Raw genomic sequence first — 20,000 nt, forward strand, 5'->3', positions numbered from 1 at the left:
ACCTCCGTTTGACAAACCTCCGCATATACTCCGGAGGTTATATCTGAAAGCGCTTTGTGTGTCTGTGTGTGTAAGTCTGTGTGTGCGTGTGTGGCGCCGGAGTCTTACATCTTTGAGAGTGTTGTGTGTGTGCGTGTGTGTGTGTGTGTGTTTGTTTATTTGTGTTTATTTGTGTGTATATGTGTGGGTGATAGACAGAGAGAGGGATAGTGTGTGTGTGAGTGAGTGAGTGAGTGAGGGGGTAAGGAAGGAAGGGTGTGAGTGTGTGTGTGTGTGTGTGTGTGTGTGTGTGTGTGTCTGTGTGTGTGTGTGTGTGTGTCTGTGTGTGTGTGTAAGCCTGTGTGTAAGTTTGTGTGTGTGTGTGTGGCGCCGGAGTCTTACATCTTTGAGAGTGGTGTGTGTGTGTGTGTGTGCGTGTGTGTGTGTGTGTGTGTGTGTGTGTGTGTGTGTGTGTGTGTGTGTGGCGCCGGAGTCTTACATCTTTGAGAGTGATGATGTTGGGATGCTGACCGTAGCGCAGCAGAATCTCCACCTCCTCAGCAGGGTCCCTCTTGGCCTTATTAATGATCTGCGTTTGGACCAGAGCACACGAGAGGTCAGTACCCCACACCACACACACCACACACACCACAGCACATCCATCACCGCCCACGGCTGCGTTGGGTGGCGTTGCCACAGCGACGAGGCCAGCTGACCTTGACGGCGTACTCCATGCTGGTGCTCTTCTGGACGCAGCGTCTGCAGACGGAGTAGGAGCCCACGCCGATGTCCTCCTTCATGTCGTACGCCTCGGCAAACTGGGACGTGTTTCTGTGCAGCTGCTGCAGGGGGAGCACATGAGTCACTCAGAGATGTTGACACACACACACACATGTGGGCCTCAGAGATGTTGACACATACACACACATACACACACACACAGACACACACACACACACACACGGGCCTCAGAGATGTTGACACATACACACACACACACACACACACACACACACACACACACACACACACTCACACACACATGTGGGCCTCAGAGATGTTGACACATACACACAAACACACACACACAAACACACACACACACACACACACTCACACACACATGTGGGCCTCAGAGATGTTGACACATACACACAAACACACACACACAAACACACACACACACACACACACACGTGGGCCTCAGAGATGTTGACACATACACACACACACACACACACACACACACACACACACACACACACACACACACACACACACACACACACACACACACACACACACACACACGGGCCTCAGAGATGTTGACACACACACACACACACACACACACACACACACACACACACATGGGCGGGCCTCAGAGATGTTGACACACACATGCAGATTTGAACGATGGGCAAAGTGCAGTCTTAAGTCTAACTAAAGGTAATTTAATAACAAGGCCATTAACTAACTACAACAAATTAGGCCTAATTTCTAAATTACTAATTTAACAGTATGGACAAGACTTTAAGCGCAGACATTGAGTCGGCTTGATGTTCCTACATGCAAGATGATATAGTTCATGCACCAGAACTATGCCCATGGTGTCTGATGATGTGTAAACACATAACAGAACTAAGCCCGTGGTGTCTGATGAGTGTGTAAACACATAACAGAACTAAGCCCATGGTGTCTGATGATGTGTAAACACATAACAGAACTAAGCCCATGGTGTCTGATGATGTGTAAACACATAACAGAACTAAGCCCATGGTGTCTGATGGATGTGTGACACATAAAGCAAGGCAAGTCAAGTAGGGATCATTGCATCAAATGGTGACCTAGCGATGCACTGAGTGTTGAGCTATAAAGATCATCAGCTGGATTATATCAGAGCTTGAAAATGGAATGTATTTGACTCTGAAATGCATGTAATGTACACTTGCAAGAGAAAGACTACAGGAAGTGTGAGGTGAATGTGTGTGTGTGTGCGCATGTGTGTGTGTGCATGTCTGTGCTGTGTGTGTGTGTGTGTGTGTGTGTGTGTGTGTGTGTGTGTGTGTGTGTGTGTGTGTGTGTGTGTGTGTGTGAGTAAAGAGTGAGAGAGGAGAGACAGTGCAGTGTGTGTGTGTGCATGACAGAGAGACAAAGTGTGACAGAGATGGTAAGGTGTATGTGTGTTTGTTTGTGTGTGTGTGTGTGTGTGTGTGATAGAGAGAGAGAGAGAGAGAGAGAGACCTACAGGCATCTGGACTATGGAGCTGTGTGTGTGTGTGTGTGTGTGTATGTGTGTGTGTGTGTGTGTGTGTGTGTGTGTGTGTGTGTAAGAGACCTACAGGCATCTGGACTATGGAGCTGTGTGTGTGTGTGTGTGTGTGTGTGTGTGTGTGTGTGTGTGTGTGTGTGTGTGTGTGTGTGTGTGTGTGTAAGAGACCTACAGGCATCTGGACTATGGAGCTCATGTTGCTGCTGGGCAGTGGCTGACCCTCATCTTCAGAGGTGATGGCCACGAAGCTGAAGCCTCTGAAGAGCTGGTGAGCGTTGGCACTGGGAGGCACACCTGGGGAGTCTACACACACACACACACAACTCTGATGAGTAACACACACACACACACACACACACACACTTGGAGGCACGCCTGGGGAGTCTACACACACACACACACACACACACAACTCTGATGAGTAACACACACACACACACACACACACACACACACACACACACACTTGGAGGCACGCCTGGGGAGTCTACACACACACACACACAACTCTGATGAGTAACACACACACACACACACACACACACACACACACTTGGAGAGTCTACACACACACACACAACTCTGATGAGTAACACACACACACACACACACACACACACACACACACATACACACACACACACACACACACACTTGGAGAGTCTACACACACACACACAACTCTGATGAGTAACACACACACTGGGAGGCACACCTGGGGAGTCTACACACACACAACTCTGATGAGTAACACACACACACACTTGGAGGCACGCCTGGGGTCTACAACAGGAGACACACACACACACTCTAATGGCCTCTAGTCTAGCATCCACAGATAGCGCACTCCTAATAGTGTTAATTTTGTCACCTATTTTTAATTTAGTCTTAGTCTTAGTCTTGTGATGAAATGTCCTTTTTAGTCTTTGTCATATTTAGTCATTCAAATATCATTTTTGTTAGTCAAGTTTTAGTCGATCTCGTCATTTTTAGGTCTCGTCATTTTAGTCTAGTTTTAGTCAAAAGAAAACTAAAGGTATCTTAGTCTTAGTCAGTTTTAGTCAACACATTTTAGTCTTTTTTTTTTATAACAAATTATTTCTGATTACCATTTGAGTCAAATAGTGTTTCACACATCTCAATTTTCCAACAATATTGTGTGTCCACAGGGCTACTCGTCTGTTATAATTACTCATACTGATTTTTTGTCAGTCAGTATGTTTACATGCACAGGTACAGTAAGTCGAGCTACAGTTATAGCTCGGCTGGGATTTGACCATAGACAGTAAGAGATTTGACTGGACCACTGTCATATTCGTTGACCAGTGTTTCTCAAAGTGTGGTCCGGGGATCACTGGTGGTCCGCAAGCTATCCCAAGTGGTCCGTGAGCAGACGCGGTAAAATATAATATAGATGAGTTGTTTGCAATATTGAACCAACTTGTATGTAAAAACAGTTCTGCAACACTGTCTATGTAAGATATGCCAGTTTAAATCATACAGTATGAATCCACACAATAAGCAAAGTGCAAAGACAATAAGCAAGGTGGTTCAGTGAGTAGGCCTATTGTTTTGACTAATTATAGGCTACTGTTGAAGTAGGTCTAATCTTTTTTTTTTTTAGCTAGGGTTAGTTAAGTGGTCCTGAAACTGAAAAAGTTTAAGAAACACTGTCGTAGGCCAAAGTATTAATGTTTTACTCCGCCTCGCTAGATGGCGATATGCGCCCAAACACAACACATTCCCCAAACAGACTCTCCATCTTAGCCATAGCTAACTTGCTAGCGAACTTTCCATATTAGCTTACTTGCTAGCAAACTTTGCATCATCAGTCTAACTAGTTAAATAGTTGACATTACATGATGAACATTTTCGTATGGACATTCTGGGGGATGTTAATTTGTATGAGAGAAGCTTCAACTTCTGGGTATGTAGCATTGTGGCATAAAGCTTAGGTAGTTAGCTTGCTAACTCTGGCAGAAATCTCCAGTGTTCTTGTTCCATGTAGTTTCGTGTTGCAGCCACAGGGTTGCAGCAACAGCACGTAGACTAGCCTACAGGAAAACTGTTGCGTATGAACTCATTCGGAATATTTTGAAAACGTAACAGCTAGATATTCTGTCTTCTCATTTTGTAGACGAAAATGAAGAGAGATTTTATCTTAGTTTTTATTTCATGCAAAACATTTTAGTCTCGTCTTTTTTCGTCAACAATAATGCATCTTAAGATAGTCTTAGTCAGTGTTTCAGGACATTACTGCCGTCTCGTCATCGTCTTGTCTTAGTCATGAAAAAAAAGGTCGTTGACGAACATATTTCCTCTTGTCACGTCTGACGAAATTAACACTAACTCCTAATGAGCACTACTGTAGCATCCACAGATAGCGCACTCCTAATGAGCACTACTGTAGCATCCACAGATAGCGCACTGCTAATGAGGACTACTGTAGCATCCACAGATAGCGCACTGCTAATGAGCACTACTGTAGCATCCACAGATAGCGCACTGCTAAAGGCCTCCAGTGTAGCATCCACAGATAGCGCAATGCTAATGGCTTCTAGTGTAGCATCCTAAAACTCATTCAACCCTCATTAACACGACGTGACACACCGCACATAAACTGGCATGCCACAATGTTTGTGCTCACAGCAGAAGCGGGTCAGGGGGTTTGGAGTGTGTGTGTGTGTGAGAGGGAGAGAGAGATGGCACCTTTGGGAGTTTTCGCTGTGAATTCTGGGTCAAAATAGAACGTGTCATCAGGGCGGCCTGCAGCAGGTTTAAACGGTGGATGGATCTCTCGTCGGAATAATTTCTGAAACAAAGTGAAAATGCATCACATAAAGCCCCTCACAGCATCAAGAGGCTTACAAAAATAAACAAAGCTTATTATACATCTCACTGCAAAAAGCATGAAGCAAGCTTTTTATGAATATAACAAAGCAACTTTTTACAAGCATATGATCCCAAACTTACATTCCAGTCTATGTTGGAGTAGAATGAATGTCTCTTAATCTCTTCCACTCCGTCTGGGCCAGCGCCTGTACAGAATCAAACAGTTTTGGGTCCAACACGGCCAGAATTCTGGACACAGTGGTCTCCTTGGACAGCTGAATGCAAGGCCACCTCTGGCACAACAGTAACGGTCTGCCAGCTTTTATTAAAAAAACATCACTTTCCATAGGATTGTTTGTTAAAACAAAATGAAATGTTTAAATGCAAACCTATCCAGCTCTCTTAGTTACATGTGATGGTCTTGACTGTACAGCAGTTTGGCCAACTGCAGTTGTTTTTAAATGTGCTCTATAAATTCATGTTGACATTGACGTCATGATCCTCCTGGTGTGTGTGTCATTGACGTCATGATCCTCCTGGTGTGTGTGTGTGTGTGTGTGTGTGTGTGTGTGTGTGTGTGTGTGTGTGTGTGTGTGTGTGACATTGACGTCATGATCCTCCTGGTGTGTGTGTGTGTGTGTGTTACATTGACGTCATGATCCTCCTGGTGTGTGTGTGTGTGTGTTACATTGACGTCATGATCCTCCTGGTGTGTGTGTGTGTGTGTGTGTGTGTGTGTGTGTGTGTGTGAGAGACATAGATGTCATGATCCTCCTGGTGTGGCTGCCTACCGAGTCTGTTGGACGGGTTCCTCTTAAACAGGTTCCTCAGGAGACTCTGAGCTTCTGGACTTAGGAACTGCGGCATCCCCAGCTTGGCCCTATGGGACAGATGTGTGAGGACACAAAAGAGTTTCTAGGATGCACCAATATATGCAATGATAGCTCACTTATGGTCTCTATAATTCTGGAGATGGGATGAGTTTGGTTGTAGATAGATAGATAGATAGATACTTTATTGATCCCCCCACGGCCGATCCTCCCAAATGTTATTGGTTTCCGCTAGGCCGGCGAGAGACTATTAGTCATACAGTGAATGGGCTCTTATCGGGTTCCCTGCTTTATGATGGCAACAAAATATCCATCATCTCTCCTACACGCACACACACACACACACACACACACTCTCTGAGAGTGTGGGCATCTCCTGGCTCTGGCCTGGCCCCCTGCCGCAGGCTGCAGTCGGTCTAATTAATTCAGTGCGCCGTCACTGACAACATCCGTTTGCTAAGCAGTTCCTCATGTTCCCCTGTAGCATGCCTGCACGATCACGTCTCTAAACTCCGATTCGCTCTCAGCTCCTGCCTTTGTGGATTCCGCTGGAGGAAATGGGCATCATCGGGGAAGGACTGGACAAGCGGAGTACTCACTTCAGAATCATGGTCATCGTTTCCTTGCGATCCTTGCCTTGGAATGGCAATGTGCCGGTTAGCATTTCAAACTAGAGAGAAAAGGGAAAAAAAAAATTTCACTCTTAAATTCCCCTCTTATTTAAGCCTTTAAGTCCTACTTTCGCTCTAAAGATTCTCAATGATGAATTTTTGATGATCAGTAATGCCCAGTCTTAAAATCTTCCTGATGCCATTTTAAGGTTATTATCGCAACAGATGATCTGAGTAGAAACTATTTAGATGTCCACTGTTCTTTATCAAACATTGCCGGCCATTACACATCACTTCAAACCAGCACCCTTGTCCTGTGAGACTACAGATGACTTTCCAACTCTGTCTGACCATTAAGTCTACGCTGGACTCCACTGAGTGTGGAGTGGAGTGCTTCTGTCTCACAGCAGTGGAAGATATTCGGCGGAGCTAATGGCGTAGCTAATGGTGTAGCTAATGGCGTAGCTAATGGCGTAGCTTCAGCTCACCATGAGGACGGTATTCGGCGGAGCTAATAGCTAATTGCGTAGCTAATGGCTAATAGCTAATGAGTTGCTAATGGCTAATAGCTAATGGCTAATAGCTAATGGCATAGCTTCAGCTCACCATGAGGACGCCGTACGACCACCAGTCCGCACTGTGGGTGTGGCCTCTCCTGTTGACCACCTCTGGGGCCATGTACTCCACCGTCCCGCAGAAAGAGTAGGCTTTGTTCTCATGGTCAATGGACTCCTTACTGAGGCCAAAATCTGTGTGTGGAACAGACACACACACACACACACGGAGGGAAAGAGAGAGAGCCATATGACGTTAGGAGATTGGTGGTGCATTTATAGGTATACACTCTAAGTGCTTTTTCCACTGACATCTATTTCTCACGGGCATAAACTTCACATAACCACACACACACACACACACACACACACACACAGGCATAAACCTCGTTGTGCATTCTGGATCACAGCTCCAAAAGGAGCAGAGCACAGCAGCTTTCAGACAGATTACAACAGCAACAACAGAATAACAGAGAGAGCGAGCGAGCGAGAGAGAGCAAGAGAGAGAGAGAGAGAGAGAGAGAGAGAAGGGGTGAGTGGATGGATGAAAGAAGGGGACTGCGGACAACAGATGACAGAGTAAGGGGACACCGGATGGGACCAAAGGACAGGGCAGAAGGGTGGAGAGGGGGAGGAAAAGAATGAGAGGAAAAAAGAGTGAGAGAAAGAGACAAGAAGGAGAGGAGAGAGTCCCCAGGGTGCCATGCTGCTGCTGAGGCTGGCAGAAAAACAAGATGCAGGCGGGGGGGTATGAAATTACCCACCAGTCAGCTTGATGTGCCCCTCTTCATCCAGAAGGATGCTGCAATTAGGGGGCAGAAAATTCACAGCGTTAGAGAGGCAGTCGACACTGTGCGCAGACACCAGGAGATCACATTACAGTCTCCCTGCTGAGACATTTACAGTCAGGCGCGCTAACGGCACCCGAGGAAACGTCTGGAGCGCACACACACACACACACACACACACACTCACTCCATGACAACGGTCATCAATTTAATGTGTGTCCTCCAACCGCCCATTACAATGATTTAGAGATTACCATGGGTGGATGAGAGCTGGTGTGTGTGTGTGTGTGTGTGTGTGTGTGTGTGTCCACAAGGTACACAGACCAACACTACATCATACTGATCGCTTAGGAGGGTGACACCACAACATAAAATGCTTAGACCAGAAATAAAGGTCATACGAGTGCCCTAAACATCACAAATGTGACCTCAATCACACATTTCATTAGATATCTACACGTTATGTTGATTAAACAAATGGCATGTATGATATACAGAATGCATGATAAATCATATCCACAGAAGAAGAGAGCTTCATGAGGTTACATCAGAAAAATGGACAATTCTAAGCACTAAAGTACAGCATCAGACATTTATTTTGAGCAACTTTGAACTAGGAGTCAGAAATAAGCCAACGATGTTAATCTTCTTCTGCCGTAACCCCACCAGCTTTGGGGCCCAAACAAAAGCCCAGACGCTGACCGGGAGGCTACTCCGAGCACCGGCAGCCGTGGCCTACTGGTTAGCGCTTCAGACTTGTAACCGGAGGGTTGCCGGTTCGAACCCCGACCAGTAGGCACGGCTGAAGTGCCCTTGAGCAAGGCACCTAACCCCTCACTGCTCCCCGAGTTGCAGGCAGCTCACTGCGCCGGGATTAGTGTGTGCTTCACCTCACTGTGTGTTCACTGTGTGCTGAGTGTGTTTCACTAATTCACGGATTGGGATAAATGCAGAGACCAAATTTCCCTCACGGGATCAAAAGAGTATATACACATACATACATAACTCAAATGTTTCCGTTTGTGCAGCGTCTGCTGCAACAATTAGCTTCCACTAGGATGACACAACTTTAAAGGACTGGTTGTAATGGTTATTTAGTTTGGTAAGGATTAGAATGGTCTCTTCACACAAAAGGCTCTTTATACAACAATGGGTTCTATGGGTGGGTGAGGGTGGCATGATTGGTGGACATGATGTTGCCCCAGTGGGTGAGCGTGTAGAGGACATGATGTTGCCCCAGTGGGTGAAGGTGCAGAGGACATGATGTTGCCCCAGTGGGTGAGCGTGTAGAGGACATGATGTTGCCCCAGTGGCGTGAGGGTGCAGAGGACATGATGTTGCCCCAGTGGGTGAGGGTGCAGAGGACTTACTTCTCGGGTTTGAGGTCTCTGTAGATGATGCCCAGCCCATGCAGGTGGTCCAGGGCCAAGGCCAACTCCGCCAGGTAGAACTTGACGTCCTCCTCTGTGAACATCACCTGGAGGACAACAGAGAGGGCAAGTGGGTCAAAGTGTGTCCAGTGTGTGCTCTATTAAAAACGCAGGATGTTAGGGATGGGTATTGCCTGCAACCTCACAATGCATCACCATACAGAGGTCTATAACAGCAAAGGCAAAGCCTTAAGAATCGCACAACTTAAAAACACTTCAATTCAGACCCTCAGAGATCTAAATGTAATAATTCTGAATTCTGAACAAACTGACAGCTATTAACTTTAAAACTTAAAATGAAGTTTTGTGTTAAGAGAGACTGTGGTCTCTTGTTTTTAGTTGTTCAGTGCCATATTGATACAGCAGCACCCATCAGCATCTGTATAAAAGTACATCATGAAATCAAAGCCCTGCAGTGCATAGGTTTGTACAGTATATATGCACACACATGTAACTGCACCCCCCCCCCCCCACACACACACACACACACACACCTACACACACATACCTCTTTTGATAGGCGAGTAAAAAGATCCCCTCCTCGAAGGAAGTCTAGAATCAGATAAAGCTTCCCTTCTGTTTGGAATGCTGCACAGATTCATATGTAGAGAGTCAGAAAACAACACACACACACACACACAACCACACACACACAAACATACACACATACGCACACACACACACACACACACACACACAAACACACACACAAACACGCACACACAAACACACACACACAAACACACACAAGTGTCCTCCATTAATAGATGAGAGGATGAAGCACATGAGCTGGTTCTCACCATAGTGTAGTTTGACGATGAAGGGATGGTTCACTTCAACCAAGATGTCTCTCTCCATCTTCGTCCTCACCCGGTCACGAACTGTCCACACACACACACACACACACACCAACGTGACTCATCAGGACAATCAGCGAATGTGCTGGACAGCTCACTCTGACTGTGTTAACACTCATTTTCTATCCCACCTTCCTTCTCTCTCTCTCTCTCTCTCTCTCTCTCTCTCTCTCTATTCAATTCAATTCAATTGGTGCTTTATTGGCATGACAAACACTTGTATTGCCAAAGCAATTGTTACATAAATGTATAGTATCATGATCTAAGCAGTTATACAGGTACAATGAATAGGGGTACATGGATAAAGTGTAAAGACATTTTTTTTTTGTCTGTGTCTGAGTTCAAAATATGGAGTTCTGAGTGTCTCAACACATGCAGCAAACTTACAGACATACAATACATCAGGGCATGTATATAAAGTGGACTGCGTAGAACCTTCAGCATGAGGGGACTGTGTTGAATTAGTGTATGTGCGTGTGACTGTGGCTGTGAGAGAGGGGTGTGTGTGTGTGTGTGTGTGTGTGTGTGTGTGTGTGTGTGTCACATGTACATGCATAGAGAAATCACTTGGTGTCTCTCAGCTGGTGACAGGCAAGGACATAATGGGCAGCAGTAATACAGCTGTCTGTGTCTTCTCCCAATAAGTACAGTATTTTATTCGGGTTTGGTAGGTCATAGAAATCAGGGATTTTTTCTTTCATTTTTGGGAAGTATTTATTGCGAATTAATTTGAATTTTGGGCATTCTGTTAAAAAGTGTAATTCAGTTTCAACAACATCATCTCTGCACTGCTGGCATAGACGCTCGTCTTTTGGAAATCATTTCTTTTTGTGTCGTCCTGTTTCTATGGCTAAACGGTGTTCACTGAGTCTGTATTTCGTTAGTGTGCTTCTCAAATTTGTTTCTTTTATTTTTGTTAGGTAATGTGCAAGTGTATATTTCCTGTTTAGGGCCAAATAGCATTGCATTTTGCTTTGGGGTTGTGTTTTAGATTGCCAATATTCATCATAAATGGGGGTTTGGTTAATCCGAACATTTTGTGTGGATGTGGCCTTGTCTTGGGCCTTGTCTTGGCGTTGGATGTCTCTAGAGGAGGTGCCTGAAGACCAGGTTGGTAGGGGAGTTATCATTGCTTGGTGTTTCAGGGCTTTATAATGGAATGAGTTTGGGTCACTCAGACTTACATGTTTGAAGAACTTGTTTGCCCTTTTCTGAATATTTATCAGAAGAGGGTATTGGCCTATATGTGTGCCTGTGGACTTTTAGAATGGCTTTACAAAATGCTGTATGCAGGGTCTCAACTGGGTGTTTTTCCCATTTATCTAGGTCCTGATTTCCAAGTGGGCCCCACACTTCACTGCCATAAAGAGCAATTGGTTCTATTACTGATGAGAACAGTTTTAGCCAGATTTGGACTGAGATTTCGAAAGGAATTGGTCCTCTTATGGCATGAAGAGCCCTGCCTGCCTTGTCTCTTAATTCATTCACTGCCATGTTGAATGATCCTTTATTATTTATTCTAAGGCCTAGGTAGGTCTCTCTCTCTCTCTCTCTCTCTCTCTCTCTCTCTCTCTCTCTCTCTCTCTTCTCTTCTCTCTCTCTCTATCACTGTTCTGGCACGTCCCAATCCCACAGATGGCTCTGGATGACTAATGAAATAAATGAGACCCAAATGCACACAGTCACTGAGGGGCAGGCAGCCAGAGAGAGAGAGAGACAGAGAGAGAGAGAGAGAGAAAGACAAAGGGAGGGAGAAAGAGAGAGACAGAGGGAGAGAGAGAGAGAGAGAGAGAGAGAGAGAGAGACATAGGGAGAGAACACCAATGGCGTGTTTACATCTGCTGAATGTATGCATGTGTCTGTCATTTGAAATATGCACTGTGAGACAGACACATGGCGCTGCTGGGACAGGCGCTCATGACCCATATCTCTTTCAGACACTAGGGGGCGCCTGTGCTGAGGCCGAGAGGCTCGGGAGAAAACAATAACATTCATCATCCTGATTAGGACCGTCTATCTAATCTGGATTAAAAACACATAACAAAACAGGTCACTAAAGGTGCGGATTGATGACAAAAACACACCTTCCCCTTGATGTTCAAATACCAACTCTTCTCAAAGTCTGCCAGAGTAATTCTACACAATGAGTTCATTTGAGTTGTGTGGATAATGGGAAGTGCTTTGTCTGGGCAATGGGCTGTGCCTACCTTTGAGGGTGGCTTTCTTCAACACTTTCATGGCATAGAGCTGCCCTGCATCGGGTCCAGTTACCTTCTTCACCAGAAACACCTAGAGCAGCCACATAGAGAGAGAGAGAGAGAGTTGGTGATTGAGTGAGTGAGTAAGTCAGTGAGTGTGTGTGTGTGTGTGTGTATGGTGTATGTGTGTGTGCAGGTCTTAACTAGCCTGGAAACTCCAACCCTGGTAATCTAGAAAGATGAAGGGTCTGGCCACGAATAATGTAATGGCCCAACTAGAGGGGCGGCACCAAGCGTGTATTTGAAAATCTCACTGCACACAATTGGATAACACTAGACCAATGTTTACTGACTCATTCCGGACTTACAACATTGCAGCGCTGTCGTCATCTGTTTAGCTCGCCTCTGGCTCGCTTATATCAGATACACCGATGTGATTGGTTCCCCGCGATGCAAGGGGCAAAAGTAACGTGCATCATTACTCATTGCCAGAGTCTCTTGCAGACACAATTCTAATTGTGCTCTCGCGAGAACTCTGGATGTCCAGGGTAGGTCTTAACGGCCTTGCTAAAATAAGACCCTCTTTCCATCCTTATCATCCTCTGCCCAAAACACAATTAATAATCTCCTTGGACACCGCAAAGCTGATGAGTCAGTGGCCACAGCAACTGACGAGCAAGGGCTCTCCGCGGCTCACTTTACTAACATCATTTCCATAAATGATTCTGGGTTTCATGCACACGCGAGGGCCATGATTATTTAGCATCAACACACAGCACGGCCTTTTATGTCTCCTTTAAAAGCAGCAGTTTTGGCTCCAGGGCTCCAGGGCTCGTCTGCTGCTCTTCCCAATATTGTGCTGCATCTCCTCCCCATCCAACAACAGGGACTTTACTGACTGGTTTATAGGGCTAGTGTGAGCCACACACGTGTGTGTGTGTCTATTTAAGCATCTGATATCTTAGTCAGTTGCCAAGTTTACATGGACACTTTTAATCTGATTAGTAACGGAATAACTGCTCAATCGGAATAAAATTTCTCATATAAACACTTCAATCAAAATAGAAATGCCTGATCCTATCAGAATTTGAATCGTAATGAACGAGGTGGTATAGTCCGTTCCTATTCTGATGGGACAGCCATGTATACATACATACATACAACGGACAATCCGATTTACCATATACATACGGTCAATCGGATTGCCTGCTGTATCTTCTCAAGGAAAAGTAGGCAACAACACCTATTCTGATCAAAGGTTCTAAAGCGCTTGAGAGCACCTGATGGGAATTGTTCGTACCCCATGTAAACAGACGGCACGTTTTTAATCAGAATGACAAAAAGACTGTCCATGTAAAAGTGGCTAGTGTCTAGCAAGTGTTTCAAGTGTCCAGTGAGCTCTGTCAGTGTGCTGAATGAGAAGAGGGTGCTGTGTGTCGAGACCTAATGATGCAACTGCCCGTCACTGGTTGCGGAAATGAGTATGTTCTGCCAAACTGCCACTGCTGAAGCCTCGAGATAACATTTTGCATTTTTTATCTGCAAAGGTGTGACTGGACAGGAAGTCCAGGAGGAAGCACATCATCTGGAGAATAATTCCAATCAGTGACCATATCACATTGTGATAGCATTCACAGGTCCTTGTGTGCGGCTATTCCCATGGCTAAGGGCCTTTCATACCTATTTTCTTCCAGATCACAATCAATAAAGATTTTGAACTTGTCCCACAGCAACATTTAGAGTAAGCAAAACACACACAATTAAACTACTCCAACATCGGTCAGATTGTAGCTTTGAACAACAGATGTTCCACTTAAGCGTTCAATTCAAAATGTTCTGAGATCATTTCACCCAATCTCGGGCCGCTGGTAATGTAGAGGCTAAAGAGCTGGGCTAGCATGCATGCAGTAGCCTGTAAAGTTGTGGGTTCAATTCCTGGCTTCCACCGTGAAGAGTAAGGCACTTAAAGGAGAAATCCAGTTTCCACATACTGTAGATCTCCGCGTATATATCTATGGATCTCCGTTTCTTGAGGTCACCGAGTAGCCTGGTAAAAACAATGTTCAACTTCGTTGAGAAACAACGAAAACAATATTTTTTTTCTCGTACCGACAGTAGGCTACTCGGTGACCTCGAGAAACGGAGATCTATGTGAAAACTGGCCGGATTTGTCCTTTAACCCCGAGTTGCTCTGGAGGGAATGGCCCTGTAATATATTTGATATATGTAAACAATGTAGCCTACATTATATTTTAACCAAGGACCAAACGAAACACACGATATCTCATCCCTACCTTCAGTGGGCTATTCCCAGAGAAACTTCACTTAAAGTTTCGTTTTTGCAAGGGGACAGGCTGCCCCCACTTTGTTTGTTTCCAGTTTTCGGAGCCTGGGCCGCAAGGAGATGATTGCTTAATATGACACATATGTTATGGACTACCATGTTATGCACCTTTAAATGAATAAATGTAATCTCGATTGCTGTGTTCACATGTACCCAAACAAACCAAACACCATGTTCCCATTCAACTGCTCCAGGTGTGAAAGCACTTGAATGCCGCTTTCATGCCATATCGGATATTCGGAAATTCGGACCTCTGATAGAGGAAAAATGACTTGCATGCAAAGTCGGGTCACTATCATATTCTCCAGTTATGGCAACAACACAAGAGACAAATCTCACTGTCCTTACAAATTGTCAAGGTAATTTATCACTAAATTAACACCGGAGATAGAGACACTCGCCCGTGATATTTTCCTTCTTGCTCAACCGCAGTAAACCGTTCTAATAACGTATTTATGCGTTTCCTGTATTTGTTTTCCAAGCTGTTCTCATGAACACACTTTTTTGTGAAGTCAGGATTCTTAAAGTCTGGTCCAAATTTACGACCAGCATTAAGGCAGTAGAAATTCTCTTGGCATTGTTCTGATTGCAAACCCCCTTCACTTTTAAAGGTCTGCAAACTTTTCTAGAGTGCTTGATGTGGGGAGCGGCCCTCTCCGCTAGCCTTTCTAACTCTCATCTCCATTACAATGTTCATCAGGGAGCCATTAGAGCTTAATCCAACCTGGAGGCTTCTTTGCACTTGCGATCTCATTATCTTTAGTTGTGTTGTATTGTATCTATTTATATTTGGGGCAGCTGTGGCCTACTGGTTAGCACTCTGGACTTGTAACCGGAGGGTTGCCGGTTCGAGCCCCGACCAGTGGGCCACGGCTGAAGTGCCCTTGAGCAAGGCACCTAACCCCTCACTGCTCCCCAAACGCCGCTGTTGTAGCAGGCAGCTTACTGCGCCGGGATTAGTGTGTGCTTCACCTCACTGTGTGCTCACTGTGTGCTGAGTGTGTTTCACTAATTCACGGATTGGGTTAAATGCAGAGACCAAATTTCCTTCACGGGATCAAAAGAGTATATATACTTATACTTATACTTATATACACACACACACACTCACACACACACACACACATACACACACACACACACACACACACATACACACACCCTAGTACTGTATGGAGTACTTATATTTACTTATACTTATCTTTTGTCCTTATTTTTAGCCGTGTTGTTTTGTCTAAGAGGTTATGTTTTCAACAAACGCTTGTCTGTTTATTCGTCTGTCTGTCTGTAAGCAGGATTAAACAAAAACTACTGCCCTGATTTTCATGAAACAAGGTGGAATGGTGTAGCCGATGAAGAACCCAACAAATTTGCATGGATCAGACTCAAGGATCAGGGATGACTGAGCTAAATTTAGTTTCACTTTCACTGACGTTACCAGATAAAGGCATTTGGCTACGGTGGCGACCTGGGCTTGCCAAGTAGCCATAGTGCTTCCAGTGTTCCTGGAAGCACAGACGAATAACAGACCTAATCCTCTACTGCAGTGTTAACACACAGAGACACAGACACACACACACACAACACACACACACACACACACACTTAATTTCATATTTCATCTACCTTTCCAAAAGATCCCTGTCCCAGGACTTTGCGGAGCTCAAACTGGCGTGGGTCGCCCTTTTCCGAGCCTTCCTTAACATGGTGTGTGATGCTGATCTCCTTTACGGTCACTTCCTCCTGTAGAAAGCAGACAAAAAACACATTCCTGAACAAACCAACAAACACAGTCCATTTAAGAAAAGACTTCGTAGAGGGAAGGTTTCAGGGAAAGACTGCCAGACATAAAAGTACTCCACAAAAGGACTTGCACTAAATTGATGCGGTACACAAATAAGCTGTCAGAGAAGACCATGAATATCAGTTAAAAGAGAGGCAAAGTTTTCATCTGAAGTCACAGTTTTCATCTGAAGTCACATCTTACTGGCTTCTTTTCTTTTACCTTCACAACAACACACGTCACATATTCCTGGTAAGAGTGTTCAGGTCTGACTCACTAAATCTCACTCACTCACTTACACACACACAATTCCAACCATTCACGAGCTTCGCTGTATCCACAAGCACGTGTGCGATCCAGACAATTCTACATGAAAACACATGCATGCTCGCTCACACACACACACACACACACACACACACACACACACACACACACACACACACACACACACACACACACACACACACACACACACACACACACACACACACACACACACACACACACACACACACAATGAAGACAAAAACAACTCCATCAGCCCACATCACACCCCCACACTCATGACTGGAGTGGCCCAGTCACCTGAGACGGGTCGAAAGAGTCCACTTCGCGCCGCCCATATCTCCCTGCTCCTCCTCCTCCTCCTCCTCATCATCATCGTCGTCATCTTATTCAACAGGTTTGTGAGGGGGGCTTAAACTCACTACTCACCACTCAGACCCCCCCCCCCCAGATGCTCTGACGAGGCAGACAGACACAGATAAAGAGAGAGAGAGAGAGAAAAGGGAGGGAGGAATAGAAAGACAGAAAGATGGATAGAAGGAGGGAGGGAGGGAGAAAGAGATAGGGGGAGACTGCACTCCACACAAAGCCTGTGACGGACAGCTTCCCACACGGTTGCCATGACACCGCCCCCAATCCTCCTGCTCCATCACAGCACCAGTGGGCGTGGAGGAGGGTGACTAAAGACTCGGCGCTCTCTCTCTCCTCTCATTCTCTCTCTCTTCTCTATCTCTCTCCTCTCTCTCTCTCCTCTCTCTTTCTCCTCTCTCTATCTTTCTCTCTCTTTCTCCTCTCCCTATCTCTTCTCTATCTCTCCTCTCTCTCTCCTCTCCCTCTCTTTCTCCTCTCTCTCTTTCTCTATCTTTCTCTCTCTCTCTGTCTCTCTCTCTTCTCTATCTCTCCTCTCTCTCTCTCCTCTCTCGCTCTCTCCTCTCTCTTTCTCCTCTCTCTCTCTCTCCTCTTTCTCTCTTTCTCCTCTCTCTCTCTCTCTCTCTCTCCTCTTTCTCTCTTTCTCCTCTCTCTCTTTTTCCTCTCTCTCTTTCTCTATCTTTCTCTCTCTCTCTTTCTCCTCTCTCTCTCCTCTCCCTCTCTTTCTCCTCTCTCTCTTTCTCTCTTTCTCCTCTCTCTCAGTCTTCTCCTATGACTTTCTCTTAATGCACTCTTACGTACTGCTCACACTCTTTCTCTCTCTTCTCAAGGCTTCTTTGTGCACACCCCTCATCATTGCTCTCTCTCTCTCACTGTCTCACACATACACACACACACACACACACACACACCTTTCTTTCCTGCTCTCCTGTGTTTTATCTTTTTCATAAACACAGACACACAGACACACACACAGACACACACACACACCAGAGACACCTCAGACACACACACACACACACACAGACACACACACACACACACACACACACACACACAGACACACACACACAGACACACACCAGAGACACCACACACATGCGGCCTGGACAGAAATAAGCACGGATGAGGTTCTACATAACACGTACAACTGACCGCGGGTCATGGAGACGCTTCCGTTGACACACGAGTGTGACGAAAACCAAAACTATCCTCCTCCTCTACTCTCTCTCTTTTGAACCCTTTCTTCTACCACTCCATACCTCTCTTCTTCTCTCTCCAGAGCGGAGTACCTGTGAGTTCCAGGGCGAACGCAGGCGAGAGGAGGCCAGCGAGCGCTCCATCTCTAGTGGACACTGGTGGTCAGCGGAGTCGGTGGCAGCAGCAGCAGCAGTAGTAGTAGCCTGGTGGCAGCACCTGCGATGGGCCTGCGGACTGAGATGACCAGGCCGCTGATGGTGGTGGTGGTGGTGGTGGTGGTGATGAAGGTGATGATGATGGTGGTGGTTGTGTTGGTCCTGCTGGGCTGGGGGGCTCAGTGGAGCCAGCATGTTGCCGCGGGCGACGCCAGCCCCGGCCGGCTCAGTGACCGCACCGCGGCGCGCCACACTAAGTCTCGGGGCCGTCACCTTCGCCCACGCCGGACAAAACTACTACTGGAGTTCCACACGGCGAGCACGCTGAGTCTCGAGGCCGTCACCTTCGCCCACGCCGGACAAAAACTTCTACTGGAGTTCCACACTAGCCAGGCTAACGTGAGTTAGCCTTCTCACAGTCTTGTCACAGGGACAAGCTGCTCTGGTCAAGCCGCTAGGCTAAAGGCTAAAGGCTAAAGGCTAAAGGCTAAAGGCTAAAGTTGGTACCTCTGCTCCTCCTCACACAGCGGTATCTTGGGGCTGAAGCTTTAGAATAAGAGTCCGTACCAGCCGTCCTCTTGCCAGCGTCCTGCCGTTCCTTCGGGAGACGAGAGGGACGAGACGAGAGGGACGAGACGAGAGGAGACGAGACGAGAGGCGGTAGCTAGTGTCCAGCCGTACGCATCCGTAAACAGAACAGGACAAAAGCACCGGCGGAGCTCCGCAGCCTGTGTAGGACTGACTCTCTCACTCAGCAACTTGCATTTCCGCTGGGTAGAAATATCTGACCAATCAATACGCGGCAGAGAGGATGAAGAGGGAGAAGGGGAGGAGAGAGAAAAGAAACGAGGGAGGGAGAGTGTGTGTGAGAAAGAGAGAGGGAGGGAGGGAGGGAGAGAGAGACAGGCACAGAAGCACCTGCACTCAGAGGCTGAAGAGCTCCCCAACCTACTCGGTGTGGAGCATAATTCACACCTCATGATAATGACGCCAGAAATGGAACTGTGACGCCTCTTTACATGTGCACAAGAGCAGCACACACAGCACAGCCCAGCACACACACACACACACACACACACACACACACACACACACAGGCCAGCCCAGCACACACACACACACACACACACACACACACACACACACAGGCCAGCCCAGCACACACACACACACACACACACACACACACACACACACACACACACAGGCCAGCCCAGCACACACACACACACACACACACACACAGGCCAGGCCAGCCCAGCACACACACACACACACACACACAGGCCAGCCCAGCACACACACACACACACACACACACACACACACAGGCCAGCCCAGCACACACACACACACACACACACACACACACACAGGCCAGCCCAGCACACACACACACACACACACACACACACACACACACACACACAGGCCAGTCCAGCACCCACACACACGCACACACACACACACACACACACACACACAGGCCAGCCCAGCACACACACACACA

At 46.5% G+C, this 20,000-nt stretch overlaps 1 protein-coding gene across 5 annotated transcripts in view; it reads right to left on the bottom strand.

Moving 5' to 3' along the window:
• rps6ka3b (ribosomal protein S6 kinase, polypeptide 3b) overlaps nt 1–20,000 on the bottom strand; it is a 54,515-nt gene that overhangs the window by 6,761 nt on the left and 27,754 nt on the right. For 3 of the 5 annotated variants that reach the window (XM_076290093.1, XM_076290094.1, XM_076290092.1), the window contains 14 exons: nt 16,322–16,438; nt 12,361–12,442; nt 10,097–10,177; nt 9,805–9,884; nt 9,237–9,343; nt 7,843–7,880; nt 7,131–7,273; nt 6,513–6,583; nt 5,875–5,963; nt 5,225–5,289; nt 4,961–5,063; nt 2,424–2,554; nt 696–821; nt 479–568 (listed from right to left, as the gene is read on the bottom strand). In XM_076290093.1, coding sequence (XP_076146208.1) covers nt 479–568; nt 696–821; nt 2,424–2,554; nt 4,961–5,063; nt 5,225–5,289; nt 5,875–5,963; nt 6,513–6,583; nt 7,131–7,273; nt 7,843–7,880; nt 9,237–9,343; nt 9,805–9,884; nt 10,097–10,177; nt 12,361–12,442; nt 16,322–16,438 — 1,323 coding nt within the window. Of the gene's footprint in view, nt 1–478; nt 569–695; nt 822–2,423; nt 2,555–4,960; nt 5,064–5,224; nt 5,290–5,874; nt 5,964–6,512; nt 6,584–7,130; nt 7,274–7,842; nt 7,881–9,236; nt 9,344–9,804; nt 9,885–10,096; nt 10,178–12,360; nt 12,443–16,321; nt 16,439–17,066; nt 17,084–18,427; nt 19,551–20,000 lie in introns of those variants that run through there. The other 2 variants (XM_076290090.1, XM_076290095.1) reach the window with 2 other exon arrangements.

The sequence above is a fragment of the Alosa pseudoharengus genome, unplaced genomic scaffold, assembly GCF_046254945.1.
Source record: "Alosa pseudoharengus isolate Yale_2024_CS ecotype anadromous, Long Island Sound unplaced genomic scaffold, YU_APseudo_1.1 YU_APseudo_1.1_scf_18, whole genome shotgun sequence".
Lineage (NCBI taxonomy): Eukaryota > Metazoa > Chordata > Actinopteri > Clupeiformes > Clupeidae > Alosa > Alosa pseudoharengus.